Genomic DNA, 21,410 nt, shown 5'->3' on the forward strand with positions numbered 1-21,410 from the left:
ATCTGCCTGCAATGCAGGAGACACAGGAGACGCCAGTTCAATCTCTGGATAGGAAAGATCCCCTGGAGGAGGAAATAGCAACCCACTCTAGTGTTCTTGCCTGAGAAATCCTACAGACAGAGGAGCCTGGTGGGCTACAGTCCAAAGGGTTGTAAAGAGTTGGACACAACTGAGCGACTAAGCATGCACACACACATATCTATCATACATTTCCTAGTCTCTTTCTCACAGTTCACCTCCACTAGGAGCTCCAGCCTTCTTGCCTTCCTTTGTCTGGTCTTCCTTCTTCTAGTTGCTTCTCCACAACTTATCACTCTTTGTTAAAATAGTATACAGCCCCCAAATCTAACCACTTCTATGGGATTTTAAGATTTTTCTTATGAATTCCCCAGGCATTATACAAATATTAATAAAATCTGTATGCCTCTTCTCCTGTTAATATGTTTTTGTCAGTTTAGCTATTATATATATTTTTCATTTTGCCATTTTTGTCATTTATATAAGTAGATTCATATTTATATTTTTATGAGGCTTTCTTGGTCAACATGATGTTTTTGAAATGGATACATATGGCTGCACGCATCTGTAGGCCATTCATTCATTTTCCTCCATACCCAACACATCATGCATATACACCTTCTCTCTCTAAGGTGAGCATGAACTTTGGGAACAAGGAGCATGTTTTCTAATACAGTGCTCTGAAGGCATTCTCAGTGGCATCTGTGGCCTGTTCTTTGAGATTGTTATCTGTCTTTTTCAAATGTATGGACTGGAGAAGAAAAGATTGAGGAGACTGTCCAAAGGGCTATTGAGATTTTGTAGCGAACATGGTGGCTACTCACTTTCCATCCCCAGTGAGGCCTCAGCCAGAGGAATGGCCCTAAGCCGCCCTGTGAGAGATTACAACTGGGCATGTGTGGTGTGCCATGTGCTATGTCAGTTCCTTTACATGAATTAGCCTTTGTAATCCTCAAAACAAGCCAAATGAGGAAGTGTGTTAGCTTGCTAGGGCTGCCATGACAAAGCACCCCAAGCTGGGTGGCTTACATAACCGAAATTTATTGTTTCACAGTTTTGGAGGCTAGAGGTCTGAGATCAAGGTTTCACCAGGGCTGGTTCCTTCTGAGGGAGGCAGGGAGAGCCTGTTCCATAGCTTCTGGTGGTTGGCTGGCAGTCTTTGGCATTCCTTGATGTCTAGATCTCTACCTCCATCTTCACATGGTGTTCTGTCTGTGTCCAAATCCCCCCTTTTTATAAGAACAGGTGGATTTGGTGGGGACATCCAATTCAAGTATTACCTCATCTTCACCAGTTACATCTGCAATTATCCTATTTTCAAATAAAGTCACATTCTGAGGTACTGGGGTTAAGAACTTCAACATATGGATTTTGGTTGTGGGTGGGAGGTGAGGACACAGTTAAACGCATAACAAGGAGATATTATTTTCTCCATCTGAAGATGAGGAGATAGGCTAAGAGAGATTATGCTCAACTTGCTGAAGTAGAATGGCTGTGGACCCCAGGGTTGCTATGGTAACCTGGTGGTTCTGAGGTGGGAGAAAATGGAGGTGATGCAGATCCCCAAGAGCCACACGGATGCCTTGGTGACCCAGATCATTGTCAGTCACTCCATAAAGCTGTTTAGACGAGAAGCAATGGAATGAGCTTTAGAGTTAGTCCAGTCTGCCACTCACTTAGCTATGTGCTCTTAGGAAAGTTATTTAAGCTTTCCTAAGCTTACAGATGAACCAGATTGCTTCATCTGTAAAACGAGAAAATAGCATCCACCTTGTGAGGTTGTGCAGATTAAAGGACATAGGACAATGGGTGAGAAATGTAGTGACCATCAAAACTGAAACCTGTCCTCTCATCCCAGCCACAATAAATGGAGCTCTGGTTTATATGCAGATTTCCTACATTTTGGGACCATTTTTTTGGATATAGTTAAAAAAAAAACACACACACACATAACATAAATTTACCCTCTTAACAGCTTTTAAGTCCACATTTTAAGTCCACAATATGCACACCGTTGTGCAACAGATCTGTAGAACTTTTTCATCTTGCATGACTGAAACTATATCCATTGAACAACTTCCCATTTTCCTCTCCCCCCAGCCCCTGGCAATTACCATTTTGCTTGCTGTGCTATGAATTTGACCCCTTTAGGTGCATTGAATAAGGGGAACCATACAGTACTGGTATTTTTGTGACTGGCTTATTTCATTTAGCAAAATGTCCTCAAGGTTCATCCATTTTATAGCCTATAACAGGATTTCCTTCTTTTTTAAGGCTGAATAATATTCCATTGTATGTATATGCCACATTTTCATAATCCATTCATCCATGAATGGACAGTTAGATTACTTTCATATCTTGGCTATTGTGAATAGTGCGGCAATGAACATGGCAATACAAGCATCAATTCACGATCTTGCTTTCAAATTTGGTGGGGAGGGGGCAGCAGTGGGGGGAACGGTGGCGGGCCAGGGCGGGGGTGGGGGGCGGCACAGTGTATGCCCAGGATTGGGCTTGCTGAATCATATGGTAATTCCATTTTTTAATTTTTTGAGGCACCCCCATACTGTATTCCATAGTGACTTCATCTTCCAGTTCAAGCCCATTAATATAATTTAGGTAATTAATCATAATCCTTGACCAGAAAAGTCATTTGAATGGGAATTAGGGTGGGGGATGTGGTGAAAAAGTTAGAAAGAAAGGGAGAAGAGGTGATCTAGAGAAGACTTCAGCTCCAGCTATCTGCCTCTCAGGGTGTTTCTCAAGGTGGGAGGGGCACTGTTGGCATTTTAGAGCTGGACAGGCCTTCCTCTCAAGCCACTATCCCATGCATTGCAGAAAGGTTACCAGACATTAAATATCAGCCATACCCCTAGTCGCTGTGCATCCCCAGACACTCACTATTTCCAAACTCACCCCAAGGGTGGTCCCAGCCCTGGTTGAACTCAGTTAGAGGTTCCTACAGGCCCCAAGCTACATGTTCTCTTTGAAAACCCTATGGCAGCCAGCATGGGGGGAAGCCCACTGCTGGTGCTCAAAGGATATGGAGCAATGGGAACTGTCTTTAGCAACTCTTTAGTGATGGGGATCCAAAATGGTACAGCTACTTTGGAAGACAATTTGGCAGTTTCATACAAAACTTAACATACTTTTACCATAGTGCTATGCTATGCTAAGTTGTGTCTGACTCTTTGCACCCCTACGGAGCCTGCCAGACTCCTCAGTCCATGGGATTCTCCAGGCAAGAGTACTGGAGTGGCTTGCCATTTCCTTCTCCAAGGGATCTTCCTGACCTAAGTATCAAACTCGCGTCTCATGTCTCCTGCATAGGCAGGCGGGTTCTTTACTACTAGCGCCACCCGGGAAGCCACTTTTACCACACAATAAGTAATCCCACTCCTTTTTAAGCACTCAAAGGAGTTGAAAATTTATGTCCACACAAAAACCTGCACATAGATATTTATATCAGCTTTGTTCATAATTGCCTAAAATTGGAAGCAACCAAGGTATCCTTCTGTAGGTGAATAGATAAATAAGCTGTGTTATATCAACAGTGGAATATTATTCAGTCTTAAGAAAGGAGGGATTCCCTGGTAGCTCAGCTGGTAAAGAATCTGCCTGCAATGCAGAAGACTCCAGTTCAACTCCTGTGTCAAGAAGATCCACTGGAGAAGGGATAGGCTACCCACTCTAGTATTCTTGGGCTTCCCTGGTGGCTCAACTGATAAAGAATCCACCTGTAATGCTGGAGACCTGGGTTCGATCTCTGGGTTAGGAAAATCCCTTGGAGAAGGGAACAGCTACCTACTCCAGTATTCTGGCCTGGAGAATTCCATGGACTGTATAGTCCATGGGGTTGAAAAGAGTTGGACAAGACTGAGTGACTTTCACTTTCAAGAAGAAACGAGCTATCAAGCCATGAAAAGACAAGGAGGAAACTTAAATGCATACTACTATGACAAACATAGACAGTGTATTAAGAAGCAGAGACATCACTTTGCCAACAAAGGTCCATATAGTCAAAGCTATGGTTTTTTCAGTAATCCTGTACAGATGTGAGAGTTGGACCATAAAGAAGGCTGAGCACCAAAGAATTGATGCTTTCATATTGTGGTGCTAGAGAAGACTCTTGAGAGTCCCTTAGACAGCAAGGAGATCAAACCAGTCAATCCTAAAGGAAATCAACCCTGAATATTCATCGGAAGGACTGATGCTGAGCTCCAATACTTTGGTCACCTGATGTGAAGAGCAGACGCATTGGAAAAGACCCTGATGCTGGGAAAGATTGAGAGCAAGATGAGAAGATGGGGTCAGAAAATGAGATGATTGGATGGCATCAGCAACTCAGTGGACATGAGTTTGAGCAAACTCAGGGATATAGCATAGGACAGGGAAGCCTGTTGTGCTGCAGTTCATGGGGTCACAAAGAGTCAGACACGACTTAGCGACTGAACAACAACAACTAAATGAAAGAAGCCAATGTGAAAAGTCTGCATTTTGTATGATTCCAGCTATGACATTCTGGAACAGGCAGAACTATGGAGCCAGTAAAAAGGTTGCCAGGGGTTGTGGTAGGGAGGGAGAAATAGGCAAAGCAAGAGGATTTGTAGGGCAGAAAAACTACTTTGTATGAGACTATAATGGTGGATACATATCATTATCTATTTGTCCAAGCCCATAGTGTATATGCTGCTGCTACCGCTGCTAAGTCGCTTCAGTTGTGTCCAATTCTGTGAGATCCCATGGACTGCGGCCTACCAGGCTCCTCCATCCATGGGATTTTCCAGGCAAGAGTACTGGAGTGGGTTGCCATTGCCTTCTCCGCATAGTGTATATACAACATCAAGAATGAACCCTGCTGCTGCTGCTAAGTCACTTCAGTCATGTCCAACTCTGTGCGACCCCATAGACAGTGGCAGCCCACCAGGCTCCTCCGTCCCTGGGATTCTCCAGGCAAGAACACTGGAGTGGGTTGCCATTTCCTTCTCCAAAGCATGAAAGTGAAAAGTGAAAGTGAAGTCGCTCGGTCGTGTCCGACTCTTTGTGACCCCATGGACTGCAGCCTACCAGGTTGCTCCATCCATGGGATTTTCCAGGCAAGGGTACTGGAGTGGGGTGCCAGTGCCTTCTCCAAAGAATGAACCTTGGGCTCTTGTAAAGCTTGGACTCTGGATGATAATGATGTATCAGTGTAGGTTCAACAGTTGTAACAAACATACCACTCTGGGAGGGAGGGGGAGATGGGGAGTGGTGGAGGTGGGGTGAGGTTTGATAATGGGGGTGGGGAGCTATATATAGGGGGAAGCAGGGGATTACGGGAAATTGCTATTACTTCCTCTCAATTTTGCTATGAACCTAAAACTGCTCTAGAAAACAAAGTCTGTTAATATATGTGTACATATTTTTAAAACCCTACTCAGTAAACAGAATTGCTAGAAGTTAACACCTTGGGCCAATAACTGCCCACCATCGTCTCTATTTGCATTTTCCGAGCTTCTGACACCTGAGGGGAGAGGGCTGAGAAGCACCTAGTGAAGTTGCAGTTCGCTCAGATTTGTGTTTGAACAGCAGTATAGAATTTAGCACACTTCGGGTGTTTCCATATGGTGATGCCAACCACTGGTACTCACGTGACAGCTCAGTGGTTACTCCTCATTCTGGGAGGAACTGCCTTCTGAGTTACATTTTCTACTTTCTGCTTTAGTGGTAAGTCTGAAGTATCAGACTGAGTCAGTATTATTAAATGGAAGTTTTTTGATCCAAACGATTTACCAAAGATGAACTGAGTCAGTAAGAGTCTACATGTGCATTAAATTTGGTGTAAGTTTTGGAAAGTTTCTAATCTTCAAATGCAAAGGGTTTGTTACAAAAAAAGAAAAATGCGACTATTACTGAGTAAAAGAAAAGCTCTGTCCCTCCAAACGCCTGCCTGGGTCTAACAGAGAGGCTTGCTGTCCTTCCAGATAAATTGTCACTGAAGCAAAACTGAGAGAGGAGAAATGTGAACCCCCTCTCTTTCAACACTACTCATTGTGTTCAAATTCACAAGTCGGAAACTTAAACGCCTACCTTCCTCTTTAAGAAAATATGAAAGTTGTTGCTAGAAAATAGAATTCATTGCCCTCGGACTTGAAGTGTTATCTGTGTTCAGCTTCAACCGGATCTGCAGCCCCCTTCCAAAAAAAAAAAGAGAGAGAGAGCAAATTCTTTCTTGTCAGTGGTGAAAATCACCCCACCTGGAATGCACTCTTCAAAAGGTTCTCGAAGCCTATTCATATGAATGAAGCTGCTTTCTCAAGGGCAGAGGCGGAAGCTGCCCTCTTGGGGCGCTTAGGCAACCCGGGGAAGGGAAAACGCCTCTGGGGCCAGTGAGGCTGCAGGGGCTACGTTCCGGCTGCAACGCTGACTGCCATCTCCAAGATGCAGTACCTGGACCCCGAGGAGCTGCTGATGGATGAAGAGGATGATGTTTTTGGTGAAGGTAAACATGTCTTTCTGGCAGGAGCCTTTCTGATCGACTTTGCTTAGCTCTGACACTGTTGGAAACTTTGAACAGACTTGGGTAAGGAACTGGAGGACTCTGACAGCATCCCGGATGGGATGACACCCCAGGAGTGCAGTGCAAAACTGGGGACAAAGGAATTTAATGGGTCTCCCAAATGCTTTTTTTTTTTAAACTGACGAAAGGTTCAGTTTAGGGTAGAAAATAATGCTGATATCCCTTTGTCCCTCTACTATGCTCTCTTGTCTAACACCTTAAGAGAAGGAAGTCTGTCTCCCTGCTCAGCACACAGCAGGAGTGGTTGGACTAATGGACCAGGGAATGTTCTCCACGGTGCCATGCTGCTTAGCTCTGCACCACCTGCGGCTCCCTCTGTTCTCTCTCTACCTTTGGATCTTTCCCTCTCTCGCTCTTCCTGGCACCCTGGCACCCCAGATCTCTCGATTGCCTCTCCCTTTTCCTCTCCTTCTAGGCTGGGAGGTGGCAGCCTTACTAGCTTCTGAGACCCACTGCACTGCCTGGGTTTCCCTAGGTAGACCCTATGTGGTGGAATTTGACATTAAAGTTTGCAAATTGAAATGGCTAACCTTGTAATCTACAAATTCCTTGTTCAAATGCTGCTTATAAGATTGGGCTGCAGGCAAGAGCTTTTCAAGAATTTGGAACTGTCATATTAATGGTTATCTGGATTCAGGGACCTCATAAATTCATTTTTATTCACAAGAATCATATCTGGTATTACCCTATCAAGTAATTTTTTAAAGGAGCTCTGGTAAAATTTTTTGCAGTTACCCAAGTAATTGAAGTTTATTGACGATAAATGAAAGAGTATAGCACAGTAATCTAATCATCTAGGATGCAACCATTATTGATGTCTGTCTTTACATTACTTTGTTGCAGCCTCAGAAATATTTAAAACCATATTTTTTTTAAAATCACGATTTAAAACAGCTTAAAGAATGTCTCCCCGAACTTCCTTGCTGTTTGCCACATTCCTGGACTGTTGCTTTACTTGGATGACAGATAGAGCCACTCTGATTTGAAGCTTGCTCTTAGGCTCCATTCCTCAGCTTTCACTTTCACTTACATATGTTTTTTCTGTGTACAAGTACTTAGATATTTACCCCCTTCAGGAATTAGAACATGTTTACAACTAGGAAGATAAGCCTAAATGGGACAATTTGGTAGTTATCTACCCAACCTTCAACACACCAGGCCACAATTTCTCCTTTGCCTCAAAGGGAGACGGTAAAGCGTCTGCCTACAATGCGGGAGATCCAGGTTCGATCCCTGGATCGGGAAGATTCCCTGGAGACGGCAATGGCAACCCACTCCAGTATTCTTGCCTGGAAAATCCCATGGACGGATGAGCCTGGTAGGCTATAGTTCATGGGGTCGCAAAGAGTCGGACACGACTGATCAACTTCACTACTACTACTACAGTACTAAAGAGCGCCACCTATAGACAGATGGAACTACCGCACTGTAAATTACTATGGCCACCTGATGCGACGAACTGACTCATTTGAAAAGATCCTGATGCTGGGAAAGATTGAAAACGGGAGGAGAAACGGACGACAGAGGATGAGATGGTTGGATGTCATCACTGACTCAATGGATATGAGCTTACTCCTGAAGAAAGCTCCGGGAATTCGTGATGGACAGGGAAGCCTGGCATGCTGCAGTCCATGGGGTCGCAAAGAGTTGGACATGACTGAGTGACTGATCTGAACTGATAGATTAAGTGGCCCCTCTTTGAAGGGCTTCCCAGGGGGCACAGTGGTAAAGAATCTGCCTACCAATATAGGAGAGGCAAGAGACACACGTTCGATCCCTGAGTTGGGAAGAGCCTCTGGAGTAGGAAATGGCAACCAATTCCAGTATTCTTGCCTGAAAAATTCCATGAACAGAGGAACCTGGCAGGCTATAGTCCATGGAGTCATAAAGAGTCAGACACAACTGAGCATGTGAGCACTCTGAAAATTAAGACCTCAACAAAGCAGGAATTGAGGAACCTGTAAGATCTTTCTCCTGAGCAGTCATGATTATCAAGGTGGTGATTTCAACCTCAACAGGCACAGTAAAGAGTGAAGTTGGGAGTCAGACAAGATTCCAATTCAAATTCTCATTTTGCTTCTTATTACCTATGTGATTTAAACAACGTAATTGCTAAACTAAACCTCTGTTTCCTCAGTGGGGAGATGGAACAATAATACCTATTGAGTTGTACAGATTATCTTCGTAATAGAGTCATAATATTTGCATGGTGCTTCACAGGTGATATACTTTATACTTTTCCAGACTGATTTTCTCATTTAACTTAATCTCCGCAGATTAGAGACAGAATCCTTACAATTCCTGTATCTAGCGTATTTTTATCCAGCTTTTGGAGTCATGGATCATGTTTGCCTATTTATTGAAAGCTTGTCTGGGTAGTTCCTTCATTTTAAGTAAGCTCCCTGCAGGATATTAGTCAAGAGCTTCGTCTCCAGACCTACACTGCCTGAGCTCTGCAACTTAATTTACTCTGTGATTTTAAGCTGGTTACTCCACCTCCCTGTGTCTCAGTTTACTCACTGTAAAATGGACTACAAACTTCCTAGGGTAGTATATGGATTAAATATTATTAATATTTAGGAAGGTGCTAAGCACTCAATTAACACTAATTCCTACTCTGAATTCACAAAAATGGGTTCCTAGAATAGGTCAGAAAGTGATGTATAAAAGGAATTCTATACAGAGTTTTTTTCCATATCTGGTGAACCTAGTGTCTGATTAGCCCTTCAGGTTCCTCTGTGCATGGAATTCCCCAGGCAAGAATACTGGAGTGGGTTGCCATTCCCTTTTCCAAGTATATTCAAAATAGGACTTATCACAGAAAAATTGGTTTATAAACCACTTTTCAGAGGTATGATAGGGTGGAAGCACCAATGGACAAGTGGTTAGGAGCCTGGACTGTAGTCCTGCCCCTGCTGTTTTGCAGATGTAGGAGCTTAGGCAAGTCACATAACCTTGTTGAGCCTCATTTTTCACCTACAGTAAGAGAGTTGATTACATATTCTCTCAGATCTCATTTGAAAAGCTCCAGCATTCTATTACATCATCTTTTCTCCACAGTGGCATCTACCTAGAGGAATTCAAGCTGCTTGGAGGTTTCCTCCATGCTTTTGGCTCACTTGAACATGCCTAAGAAAGCAGAAAACTTTGGGTCAAATCAGTTTCCTCTAACATAAAGGAAGGAAGAGGCCTAGGAGCTTGTTACTAAGGCAACTGTATTTCCTGGTAATGGATACACTTTTAAAGGACCCTTTCCTCCTAAAGAAACACAAATTTAGGATTTGGGCCCATTGGTTGAAAGTATATATAATTCATTTAGATTTATGGACCACAGAAAGATCTGGGAAGAAAAAACATGAGTTTTGCTCACAATATGTTTTTAACTGCTTTTCTGAGATCCTGTTTGCTTCAGCTTTTGTTTTCTGTGGTTAAAGAAAATGTTAAAGTTCATGTAATTAAGAAGCATTAGTGTGTAACTTTGCTCTTGTTCTAGGAGAGAGTTGCATATGGTTAGTGAGAGAGAGAGAAGCAGTCACCCACCTACCCACTAGAAACCTCAGTATTTGTTTCTCTCCTTCCCTCTTTCTCTCTTTCTCTCTCTCTCTCTCTCTCACACACACACACACACACACACACTCACACACAGGTTGACTTTCCAAACATCATCATGCTATTTAGAAAATGGTTCCTATCAGGTAGACTGTATTCTTTGCCAGGAGAATGATTGATTTGATTACCACGCTATTGAAAAACCAATAATTGGAATTAGAGAGCTCCTTTCGCATTATTGTTTCAAACATATCAAATTAAAGGGCTTTCATCTGTTTTGTCACTGTGCCTTCTTGACAGGCAGTCTGGTGTATGTTAGTAGAAAGAACTGGATGGATAATAATAGTAATGATAACTGTAACAATTATGATGGTGATAATAATAACAGAAAAAAAAAAGTGTTGTGCACAGTGGAGGCCCTTGGCTAGCTTTCAAGAACAGAATAAGATTCGTGTGTGGGAAGAAACCGTTCCTCAGGTGGTGGTCTACCAGTAGCTCAGCAGCCAAAATTACTCCTTGGCACGAGTCAAAGTTGCAGTTCTTCTTTCCTTAGAACCACAAGCTTTCCCTGCCTTTGTTTTCACCACGCTGTTGTCAAGTGCAGTGATAAGAATAATAAAACCACCACCAGTTCACAGTCATCTGTGCAAAGTATTTCTCAGGCTTATATATTTCCTGGACACTTACATGCCTGTTAGGATCTTGCTTCTGGAAAGACCACTGGAACCTGCAATGTGTTTGCCAGACCTTCAAATGTTCTGGTACAATGAAGCACAGCATAGGATTACAGTATCTAGGGAGGTTGTTTCAAACTCCCCCAAAGGAGAATGCTCCCAGATGGAGATAAACTGGCAGAAGGGAGTCTACTCGACCAATAGCTGCTTGTCAATCTTAAAGAGATCAAGAGATGCTTGGGGAAAAAATGCTACACTGTTTTGAACCAAAGCTCTCTTCTTTCCCCAAGCCAATTAAGCCAGCATTTTTTCCCCCCCTTTCAAAAGTAACTTCAGCTCATAGCAAGAAAATTGCAAAAAGTTTGTCAAAAAGAGAATTGTAAGTAGAATAGATACCCACTTTGTCTTTCTTTGTAAACTGCTTATGAAACCAAAGTAGTTTTTTTTTCTAAATAGGTTAACAGTTATGCTACCTGTTGTGATCTGGCATGTTTTGATATTGTTTACTGAATTACATTTTCCCTTTCCAAAACTAAAAGAAGAAAAGGAAGAAGGAAAGAAGAAGGAAGAAGAGATTAAATAAGTTTATGTACAAAACCAATAGATTCTGAAAGTTCAGGCTGGTTTAGTCAAACCCTTTATGGGAAAAGTGTTGAGAAAGAACATAAAATGTATGTGCCTTGGCTAAACAGTTAGTTTGGTTTGATTATGCCACATTTCATAGTTATAAATATAATAATTGTAATTTGGCTATGTTAGTCCTTTTTCAAAAATACTCATATCTGGGGTTCTCAAATGAAACCCAAGTAAGGGATTGGAGAAGGAGCAGGAAGAGGCTACCGTAGTTTCCTGGGTTGAAAAAAGTTGATCACTCTTAGCTTTTGCAGTTTGCTAGACCGCTTGGATCAATTTCCATTCTTGGACTCCTGAAGAAATGCTTCAGTTGGAAGTCGTTTTCCCTACTTTATTTGTCACAGAGGCCAGAGCAGACACAGACCTCCCCACAATAATTCATGCCTGTGTGACCTATGCCTTGGATTACTACAAAACATTCCCTTCCCAGAGATGTCTAGGAAGCTTGCTTTGGCTGGTGCCAAAGAGATGGTGTCATTTCAGGGGCACGAACTAAAATAGCACATTGCACTAAAGCTATGCAGGCTGTCTTAGCCACCAGTCCACTCCTGGATTTATGGCCCCTAGTGACCTCTGGGTGACCTACTTAGATCAGGCCAAAGCCAAAAAGGGGCCCAGGAGCACAAATAAAGTATTTAAATGCTCATTTAATAATTTTATGAGCAGCCAGTAAAGTCTTTTCAGGAACGGTATGAGATAGCCTTGAGTAGATCTTCTATAGGATTTGAGTCAAAATACAAATATATGCATACCCACTGTTTGTGTGGGGGTAAAAAGTTAAAAAAAGAAAAAAGAAATGTGTAGTTGTTATGACCAAAACAGTTAAATAAATTGAGAGAATTGCCCTTGCTCCTTGATAAGAATTACTTCACTCCTGAAGTCAACATATTTTTTTATAGAGATGTGATATATCCAGTTACCTATGCCTCGCGTGTTTTCCTGTGCTTAGCAAATATCGGCTTATTCCACTTCTCTTTATTTTTAGATGGCTAAGTTTTGTCTATGAATTGTTTACCAAACAGTGGTGACATTGAATGAAAATGTTTGCAATTCAGTTGGTTTTAGAAGAGGTTTTAAAGACGGAAAAGGTATTAGTTGAATCAAGTTGAAATTATTTCAAGTACCTGAAGGACAGGGAAGAAGGAAAAATAATAGTGACTGGTCCTGGCAAGCAAAAATAGGAAGAAGAAAATGAAAATATCCCACTGCCGGGGCTGGTAGGGTATTGAACATGCATGTACTTCTTTGACACAATGTTCCAGGCTGAATTGGAGTTGGAGGCTGGTTTATGGGAAGCTGAAATGTGGATGTGCCTGACTGACTAGAAGGGGCATGATTCTATAGCATGTGTACGATCCATAGTGAAGGGATTTGACAAGTATCTTAAGTGTTCGATCCCTGTTGATAGACAAGCCAGGTCATAAGCTGAAAAACCACTTCACTTTGTGCTGTGTAGACAAAGCCTATCTCATCACTTAGCAAGAATTTCCCTTCAAGAAAAACAGAACAATTTACTTGATTACTTTTAGATATTTTTAAGAGAAATATTTTGACATATAGGCTGAGATAACGATCACAAAGTAGGTATAATGGCCAGTTTCACTCCAGAAGGCAAATTCATGATAATTTATACTATCATCATTCTTTCACATGTGGACTTTTCATAGCTTACACTTTTCATGCCTTATCCTGCTAAACAGAGGCTTCAAGCAGAAGATGTTTAAGATCAGTTATGGATACAAAGTAAAAGTTTTAGGTGTTAAACTGTGAAAGTAAGGAAAATGTGAACTTTGGGCAGGGTGACTTGTCTATTTTCCCAACTGTTGTTCATTTGCTAAGTTGTATCTGACCTTTTGCAACCCCACGAATTGCAGTACACCAGGCTTCCGTGTCCATCACTAACTCCCAGAGCTTGCTCAAACTCATGTCCATTGAGTCGCTGATGCCATCCAACTATCTTATCCTCTGTCACCCTCTTCTCCTCATGCCTTCAATCTTTCCCAGCATCACGGTCTTTTCCAATGGGTCGGCTCATCTCATCAGGTAGCCAAAATATTGGACCTTCAGCATCGGTCCTTCCAATGAATATTCAGGATTGATTTCTTTTAGGATTGACTGGTTTGATCTCCTTATTGTCTAAGGGACTCTCAAGAGTCCTCTCCAGCACCACAGTTAAAAAGCATTAATTCTTTGGCACTCAGCCTTCTTTATGAACTCACATCTGTTCAGGATCACTAGAAAAACCATTTGTTGTTGTTTAGTCATTCAGTTGTGTCCAACTCTTTGTGACCCCATGGACTGCAGCACGCCAAGCTTCCCTGTCCTTTACCATCTCCCAGAGCTTGCTCAAACTCATGTCCATTGAGTCAGTGATGCCATTCAGCCATCTAACTTTGACTATATGGACCTTGTCAGCAAAGTAATATGCTCTATAGGTTTTCATAGCTATTCTTCCCAAGAGCGAGAGTCTTTTAAGTTTGTGGCTGCAGTCACCATTTGCAGTGATTTTGGAGCCCAAGAAAATAAAGCCTGTCACAGTTTCCATTATTTCCCCATCTATTTTCCATGAAGTGAATGGGACTGGATGCCATGATCTTAGTTTCTGAATGTTAAATTTAAGCCAGCTTTTTGACTTTCCTCTTCCACTGTCATCAAGAGGCTTTTTATTTCCTCTTCACTTTCTGCCATAAGGGTGGTGTCATCTGACTATCTGAGGTTGTTGATATTTCTCCCAGCAATCTTGATTCCAGTTTGTGATTCATCCAGCCCTGAATTTCACATGATGTACTCTGCATATAAGTTAAATAAACAGGGTGACAATATACAGCCTTGACATAATCCTTTCCCAATTTTGAACCAGTTCCAGCTGAGGGAGAGAGAAAACACTGGGTCAAGCTTTGTAAAGATTGTCATTAATAGATAACCTGGTAAACAGAGAAAAGATCTTCTGCTGTATTAGGAGGCTTAACCCTGTGAAATAATTATTTCTAAATAAAATAAAGAGAAGAAAGAACAAGTTGCTGCTTTCTGGAAAGTGACGAAGTTGCGGTGCCTTCTTTTCACTGCAGATCTTTCCTTCTTAGTCTTTGGCTCATTGGTTAAAAGTTTAAATATTTGTACTATACAACTCAAACAGCAACGGGAGAACACCAGCTGGTCTCTTCTGACTCTTGACGTCATTCTAAACTGTCCATTCAGTGTAAGAAATACTGAGCTGAGAAATAGGAAGAAAATAATTTGACTTTCAGATCACAGATTGAGTCAGCTGGCTGAGCAGTTGAAGATAACTTTTTTTCTCTCTAAATTAGCATTCGGGAAACTCTGAGAGGGAGTAAATATGAAAGCATGTTCTATGGTGGGATTTTCTTTGCTATTTATAACAGCCCAATGAACTGATAGAATGGCGTTTGAAGAAAAGTGTGTCAAAGAATCAAATACGCAGATACAATTTGTAGAAGGCACCTTTCACCACTTTGAGATAAATTATATGGACTGAAATAGGAAAAACAACTTCTTTCCCTTCAACTTCTGGTTTACATGCCAAAGGTTATCAAGAAGAGACATTTACCAGCACCCTATTAATCTCCATTAGCATCTCTAAAGACTAAAAAATAAATGATAATTTAGAGTCTTAATATAAAGCAGGATAAAAAGCTTTTTCAGAAAACACTGCTATTTTGAATAATCTGCACTCTACAATCTGAGTAAAAACCCATGTGCTTACTCTGCACACTTTCCACAGAAGGACAGACCCTTTTTCTGGCCACAGGGCTATACTGAGTACTTCACACACAAAGATTCTAGAGCCACCCATGTTTGTAAATCTTTGATTTTTTTTTTTTTAACCATTCAGATTTCCAAACTGAGGGAAGGTAGCAGGGCTGAAAGAACCAAATATCTGTACTCAAAAGACCTAAGTCAACTTAATAGCAGTTTGACTTTAGGCAAGTTACCTAACCCCTCAGAGGTTTCACTTCCCTTCTTCCACTTGGAGATGATGATAATTATAGTGATGATGATGATGGGGGATGGTGGTCACCTTCCCCCCAAATCGCTTAATATTAATGGAGATAATGTCTGAGATCATGGGAAACCAGTGAGGGCTTACTGGTTAGCTACATTACTAACTTAATGTCAGTTGGTTTTTCATTGTGATTTTCTCAGCTGTCCCAGTCTCCCAAGTCTATACAATCTCCCTCTTCTACTCTTGGCCTGTGATCAACAAAGACCCTAGCTGATGAGAGCAGAGCTATGGAGACTGCTCATGTCAGTCTCCATAGAAAGGTGTGTCTGGCTCATGAATTAACAAGCCTGACTGCTTGCTATCTCACCTCCACCATGTGACCAAGGCAGGGCTTAGAATAACCCCATCACACAGAATAAATACATGATTTCCTACCTTTTTTTCTTTTTTTGTTTTTTGGTGGGGGGGACTAACCAATCTGGTCTCCCTTTAAAAATTCTTAGAGTTTTAAAATAAGCTATGGCAGTTTTCTTGTGGAGAGTCCCCTTTGCCTCAGTCAGGAATGCAGGAGGTGAAGAATCATATCTTCAACATTATCTTTACGATACACAGGCCCTTTCTCCAGGGAAAATATTTACCTGCAGTAAACATACCCCAGTTACTGCCTCCCCATCACCACTTTACAGAGTACTTTTAAAAAAGTAACTTGATAAAGGCTGGGCTTTCTATATTGAAACTTGCATTATGTATATGTTAAGAGCATTTTAGGATGGTAATTAAGATTCTAAACAAAGTCTCTACAACATTTCCTCTAGTGGTGTTTTGCTTTGTTTTTACTTCCATTGCTGTTTAAAGATATTTTTCAATGGTAAAACCTCCTGGAGAAAAGCATAGTCATCTGTTTGCGTATAAATTAAGCGCATGCTCAGTCGTGTCCAATTCTTTGTGACCCCATGGACGGTATGCAGCCCACTAGGCTCCTTCTATGCATAGGATTTTCCAGGCAAGAATACTGGAGTGGCTTTCCATTTCCCCCTCCAGGGGAACTTCCTAACCCAGGAATTGAACTCATGTCTCCTGTGTCTCCTGCACTGGCAGGTGAATTCTTTACCACTGAGCCACCTGGGAAGCCCATGTGTTTACAGGAAGACAAACATTAGTTCAGTAGTTTAATATTAATAATTATACTTCATGGAATAGAAAGCACATCAATAGGATCTACCCACTGTGAATTAATCACCAAATCTTTATTGAGTACCACTCAAAAAGAGTAGGACAAAGGGACAGGACTGGTCAGGCTGGAAATGGCCCCAGCTATAGGAGGGCAGACTGAAAAGTGGTCAACCCAGATCCTCCCCACTCCTGGAAAGACAACCGCTGGTGGCTCAGAAGCATTGGCCTCTGTTAGAGAAAAGGCAACATATCTTGTCGTTTATGTTATGAACTACAGTGCAGAAGACAGGAAGAGCCCTGCATGTCTTCCTAACATTAATGATACACCCAAAAGGTGGACGTTTATGCCTTTATAAGCTACTGGGAAACATTGAAAACTGTGCATAGCAAGTCAGTAGCTCATTACCCACCCATTGACCTGAGCAGGAGTTGGCAAACCATGGCCTGCAGGCCAGACACAGCCCACTGCCTGTTTCTGCCCAGCTTGCAAGATGGCAATGGTTTTTACAGACGAGCATTTGCAATCAGTTTGATGATCAGGAGCATTGACCTTTAACTCCAGTTAAGCAAGATATTATCACAAAGAAAAAGAATTCCATTCTTCTCCTTAGTAGATTGTGTGTGTTAGTCACTCAGTCATGTCTAACTCCTTGCAACCCTATGGACTAAAGCCCCCAGGTTCCTCTGTCCATGGAATTTTCCAGACAAGAATATTGGAGTGGATTGCCATTCCCTTCTCCAGGGGATCATCCTGACCCAGGGATTGAACCTGGGTCTCCTGCATTGCAGGCAGATTCTTTACCATCTGAGCCACCAGGGAAGTCCCTTAGTGGACTGGTATTACCATAAAAAAGTGCTCAATTATTATATTTTGAATTTTGCCCATATAAAATGTGAGATTTGGTTTCCTCTCTTGTTGTATGTATGTAAACAATTTTCTCATTTTTTACATCTTGGATCCCAAAGCCTAAAATATTTACTTTCTGACTCTTTACAGAAAAAGCCTGCTGACCTCTGGTTTAGGTCATCAGGTTCCATCATTTTGCCGCTTAAGGTCATTGAGAGTTTCTTAACCATTTCCCTCACCAGCTCTTCCCCTTTTCATGTCTGCTGAGAGAGTCCTATCATTTTTAAATCCCTTTTAAGATGAGATTTGTTCCCTCTTAAATAGCCTTTGTACGAGAACACATGTCCCTCAAATTACATTGCTTTGTAACATCGGCTGGTAGGATGATGAAAAATTGATAGTTTAAGACAAAACCAAAGACAGAACGTGGGGGTGGGAGAGGGTAGAGACAGTAGCATCCATCAAGTAAGGAGAGAGTCAGAGGAGGACTAAGGCCCTATTCTCCGTTAGGTGAAGGAAGGTGACAGTCAGGAGGTGTCCAGGGCCCCTCCCACTTACACCGCTGCATCACTTCAAGGCATTGTCCTCTTCATCTGACTCTTTGGGTTCTTTGTCCCTGAGATCTGAAATCCTTGGACCTCCTTGTAAGAGATGATTGATGCATGAGCGTGACTCAGTGCCATCTTCTTGGCTTTTCCACACACGTCACCCCAAGTCTCCCAGTTCATCAAGGAGTGATAGTGCCAGACGCTGGGGCATCATTCAAATAAACCACAAATTGGAAATACAACCCCCTTTACATTAGGAGACTACATGGGATTAGCAGAACTTTGGTCATCCTCAAAACAGTGCTGGCTCTTGCCCGCTGCCCTCTTCTGTAAGACAGACCTGCCGGTGTCCACACAGCCTGCATGTTAATTTGAGGACAAGGAAGCCTTTTCAAAACAGGCATGAAGGAGAGAGTGAAAAACACCACCCCACACACCCTTGCATGTTTGGTAGGGCCACTTGGCTCCTAGCTGCTAAGCATTGAGAGGAGCTGGAATGTTCAGCACTATTAGACATCTCTGAGCAGTTCTAACCTGCTGGAGGGGAAAAATATATTACTGTTAAAAAGAGTTTGGGAGCCATTATGCACTGTCAGTGAGACTGTAAAATGGTGCAGCCACTTTGGAAAGCAGGTATAATTCCTCAAAAAATTACAAGTAGAGTTAATATATGATAGCAATTCCACCTCTGGCCTTGTACCCAAAAGAACTGAAAGCAAGGTCTTGAGGAGATAGTGGTACATCCATGTTCATAGCCCCGTTATCCACAATAGTCGAAAGGCAGAACAACACAAATGTCCATCAGCAGATAAATGGGTCAACAAAATACGGTATGTACACACAATGGAATATTATTCAGCCTTAAAAAGGAAGGGAATTCTGGCATGCTCTAACCTGGATAAACCTTGGGGACATTAAGCTTGGTGAAATAAGCTGGTCACAGAAAGACAAATCACTATATAATCATGAATATGAGGTGTCTAGAGTTATCAAATTTATAGACAAAAAATGGCATGGTGATTGGCAGGGGGTGGAAAATAATAAATAAAAATAAAATAGAGGTGGCAGAGGAGGAAGTGGGAAGTTGTTGTTTAATGAGTATAGCTTCAGCTTTATAAAATGAAAAGAGTCCTGGAGATTGGTTACACAGCAATGTGAATGAACTTAACACTACTAAACTGTACACTTAAAAATGATTAAGATGGTAAATCTTACATCGCATGCATTATATTTACGTATATATATATTTCCACATTAAAAAAAAATTAGGAATAGCTATACCAAGAAACAGGAAAGAACAGGCAGTTCCTGAAAGTCTGCAAAACAGTTGCTTTTTCTTGAGCTATGTAAACTTAACAGCAGGGAACTGAATTCTCATGTGAGATAGAAATGGTTCCAGGGAGCTGATTCTGGGCATATCTGACACAATCTTAAAAGGACTGTTTTCTCCATAACAGGATGTTTAAGAGTTAGATCTGGGAATTTTTCCTACCAATGTCTGCCTAGTTGGAAATCAGTTTTAGAATCTCTGAATAAATATTTTGAGGTTAGCGCTTACTGAAGCTCGTTTAAAAAAGAGTAGCATAATTAGCAGAGGCACCCCGTCAGGAGCTTATGAACTATATAGGGATAGAAAATGGATTATTTTTTCATTCATTAAAGACTATCTGTTGATAGTCTACCATGGGCCAGATTCAGGTCTACTCAGCTCTTGGGATCAGCAGTGACTATGACAAAGCCCCAGCCCTGGTGGAGTTCTGCTGGTGGTAGAGGGAGCCAGACAGGAAACAAACAAGTGAAAACATGATGTGTCAGATGGAGAGAAGTGCTACGGAGTAAAAGTCAGCGCAGGATGAGAAGAATAGAGCATGGTGGTCAGAGAAGGCTGTGCTGGCAAATGCCCAGACGCTTGAAGGGACTGCAAGGCTGACCTGGATATCAGAAGGGGAAGGTTCCAGCAAGAATCGAAGGCCAGCGTGGCTGCAGCATAACATGAGCAAGACTGAGAGCAGTAGAAGATTTGATCCAAGAGGTTCCTGGGGGCTGTTTTAGGGGGATGGATCCAGCTCTTGTACAGCCTTACAGGCCATTGTAAGCATTTGGGTTTTAGCTCTATGGGAGATGGGGAACCACTGGTGAAGGTTGGGCAGAGTGACATAATCTGGTTTGCCTCTCAAAAGCATTATCTGACCACTGTCTGGAAAATTAAAATGGCATAAAGGGCAAAAGCAGGGGAGCCTGTTAGGAGAAGATGGCAATGGTCCAGAAGAGAATTGGTGGGGCTTACCAGGCCTGATAGTGATTGAATTCTGGAGGTGGGGGGAAAAGGCACTAAGGATGACTCCAAGACTCTGATCCAGGCTTCTGGAAGGATGGGCTGCTCTTTATTGAGGTGAGGAAGGCTGCTGGAGAAGTAGGCTTGGGGTGGAGGCAGTATTGCCCTGATGGGGAAGTAGGAATCCATTTGGAGATAGTTGAGCTATAAACAGGGCGATGACTTCTTGAAGTCCCTCTCCAAGTACCCGGCATAGTGGGCACTAGGAAATATCTGTTGAAATGTTGATGATAAAGCAGCATATACATAATTGAGAATTATTCATAGATTTATCTCCAGTTTATGGAGATTGGGCTGTATCACCTGCATGGGCTGTTCCATAAAACTAGGAGCTGGAGAATGCAATACAAACTGTGCACAAACACTTAAGGGAAATTAAAGGAAAGATGGAAACGGGGAGGGTGGGTCATCTGGACAGGCTTCTTGCGGGTGAATATTTGGAGGAGAGGGCTTCATATCTTTGGGAGCACTGTTATGAGATATAGAATGACGATGGAAATGCATCTGTGAACTCCCCTTCTTCACGTGGCCTGCCTGCATTTGGTGCTAGGTTCACCATGTTAAGATGTGTGCATTTCTTACCCTTTTGCTCCAAGGCTGTACATCCATAGCATCTCAGCTGAAAGAGACCTCTTTAGAGGTTTTTGTACGTGTTCTCCTAATAGGAGATAGGCTAGGGTCAATCCCATTGCTAAATTCCCTGCCTTTCTCCCCTTTCCCCAAGGAGATTATCAGTCTCTGTCAGTCACATATCCATTTAACAGTCAAGAGCCAGCAATCAGCACATTCGCTTGTATTTTAACTCAAGCCCTACGAGCTGTGTCTTCAATCACTTCTCTTTATACTAATCCTAGAGGAAAATTGTTCTTCCTCCTGTAAGATAGTCTTTTGTATCCTTGAAAACAGTTAAAAGAACATATTCATATGCCAGTAATTCCCCAGACCCTGCAATAGCCAGTCAAATGTTTGTATTCCACCACCAGGCACTTGAGTTGACTAGTATATCTATGCCGACAAGAGGCCAAGTGTATTCTAAGTGCTGAAGAGACCCGAATGTCTGCAAATTAGGATCTGAAACGCAGGGACGCACACCCCACAGCTGTTGAACTT

At 42.1% G+C, this 21,410-nt stretch overlaps 1 protein-coding gene across 4 annotated transcripts in view; it reads left to right on the forward strand.

Annotated features, from left to right (window-relative positions):
* RIPOR2 (RHO family interacting cell polarization regulator 2) overlaps nt 1-21,410 on the forward strand; it is a 212,199-nt gene that overhangs the window by 95,697 nt on the left and 95,092 nt on the right. Inside the window, exon 1 of one of the 4 annotated variants that reach the window (XM_086370008.1) lies at nt 6,293-6,499. The exons of 2 other annotated variants lie outside the window; for them this stretch is intronic. In XM_086370008.1, the coding sequence (XP_086226134.1) occupies nt 6,439-6,499 (61 nt within the window). In that variant the 5' untranslated portion in view covers nt 6,293-6,438. Of the gene's footprint in view, nt 1-6,292; nt 6,500-21,410 lie in introns of those variants that run through there. One more of the 4 variants, XM_086370014.1, reaches the window with a different exon arrangement.

Source organism: Bos grunniens, chromosome 23 (assembly GCF_055505025.1).
Source record: "Bos grunniens cultivar Pamir isolate PY7600 chromosome 23, Bosgru_T2T1.0, whole genome shotgun sequence".
Classification (NCBI taxonomy): domain Eukaryota; kingdom Metazoa; phylum Chordata; class Mammalia; order Artiodactyla; family Bovidae; genus Bos; species Bos grunniens.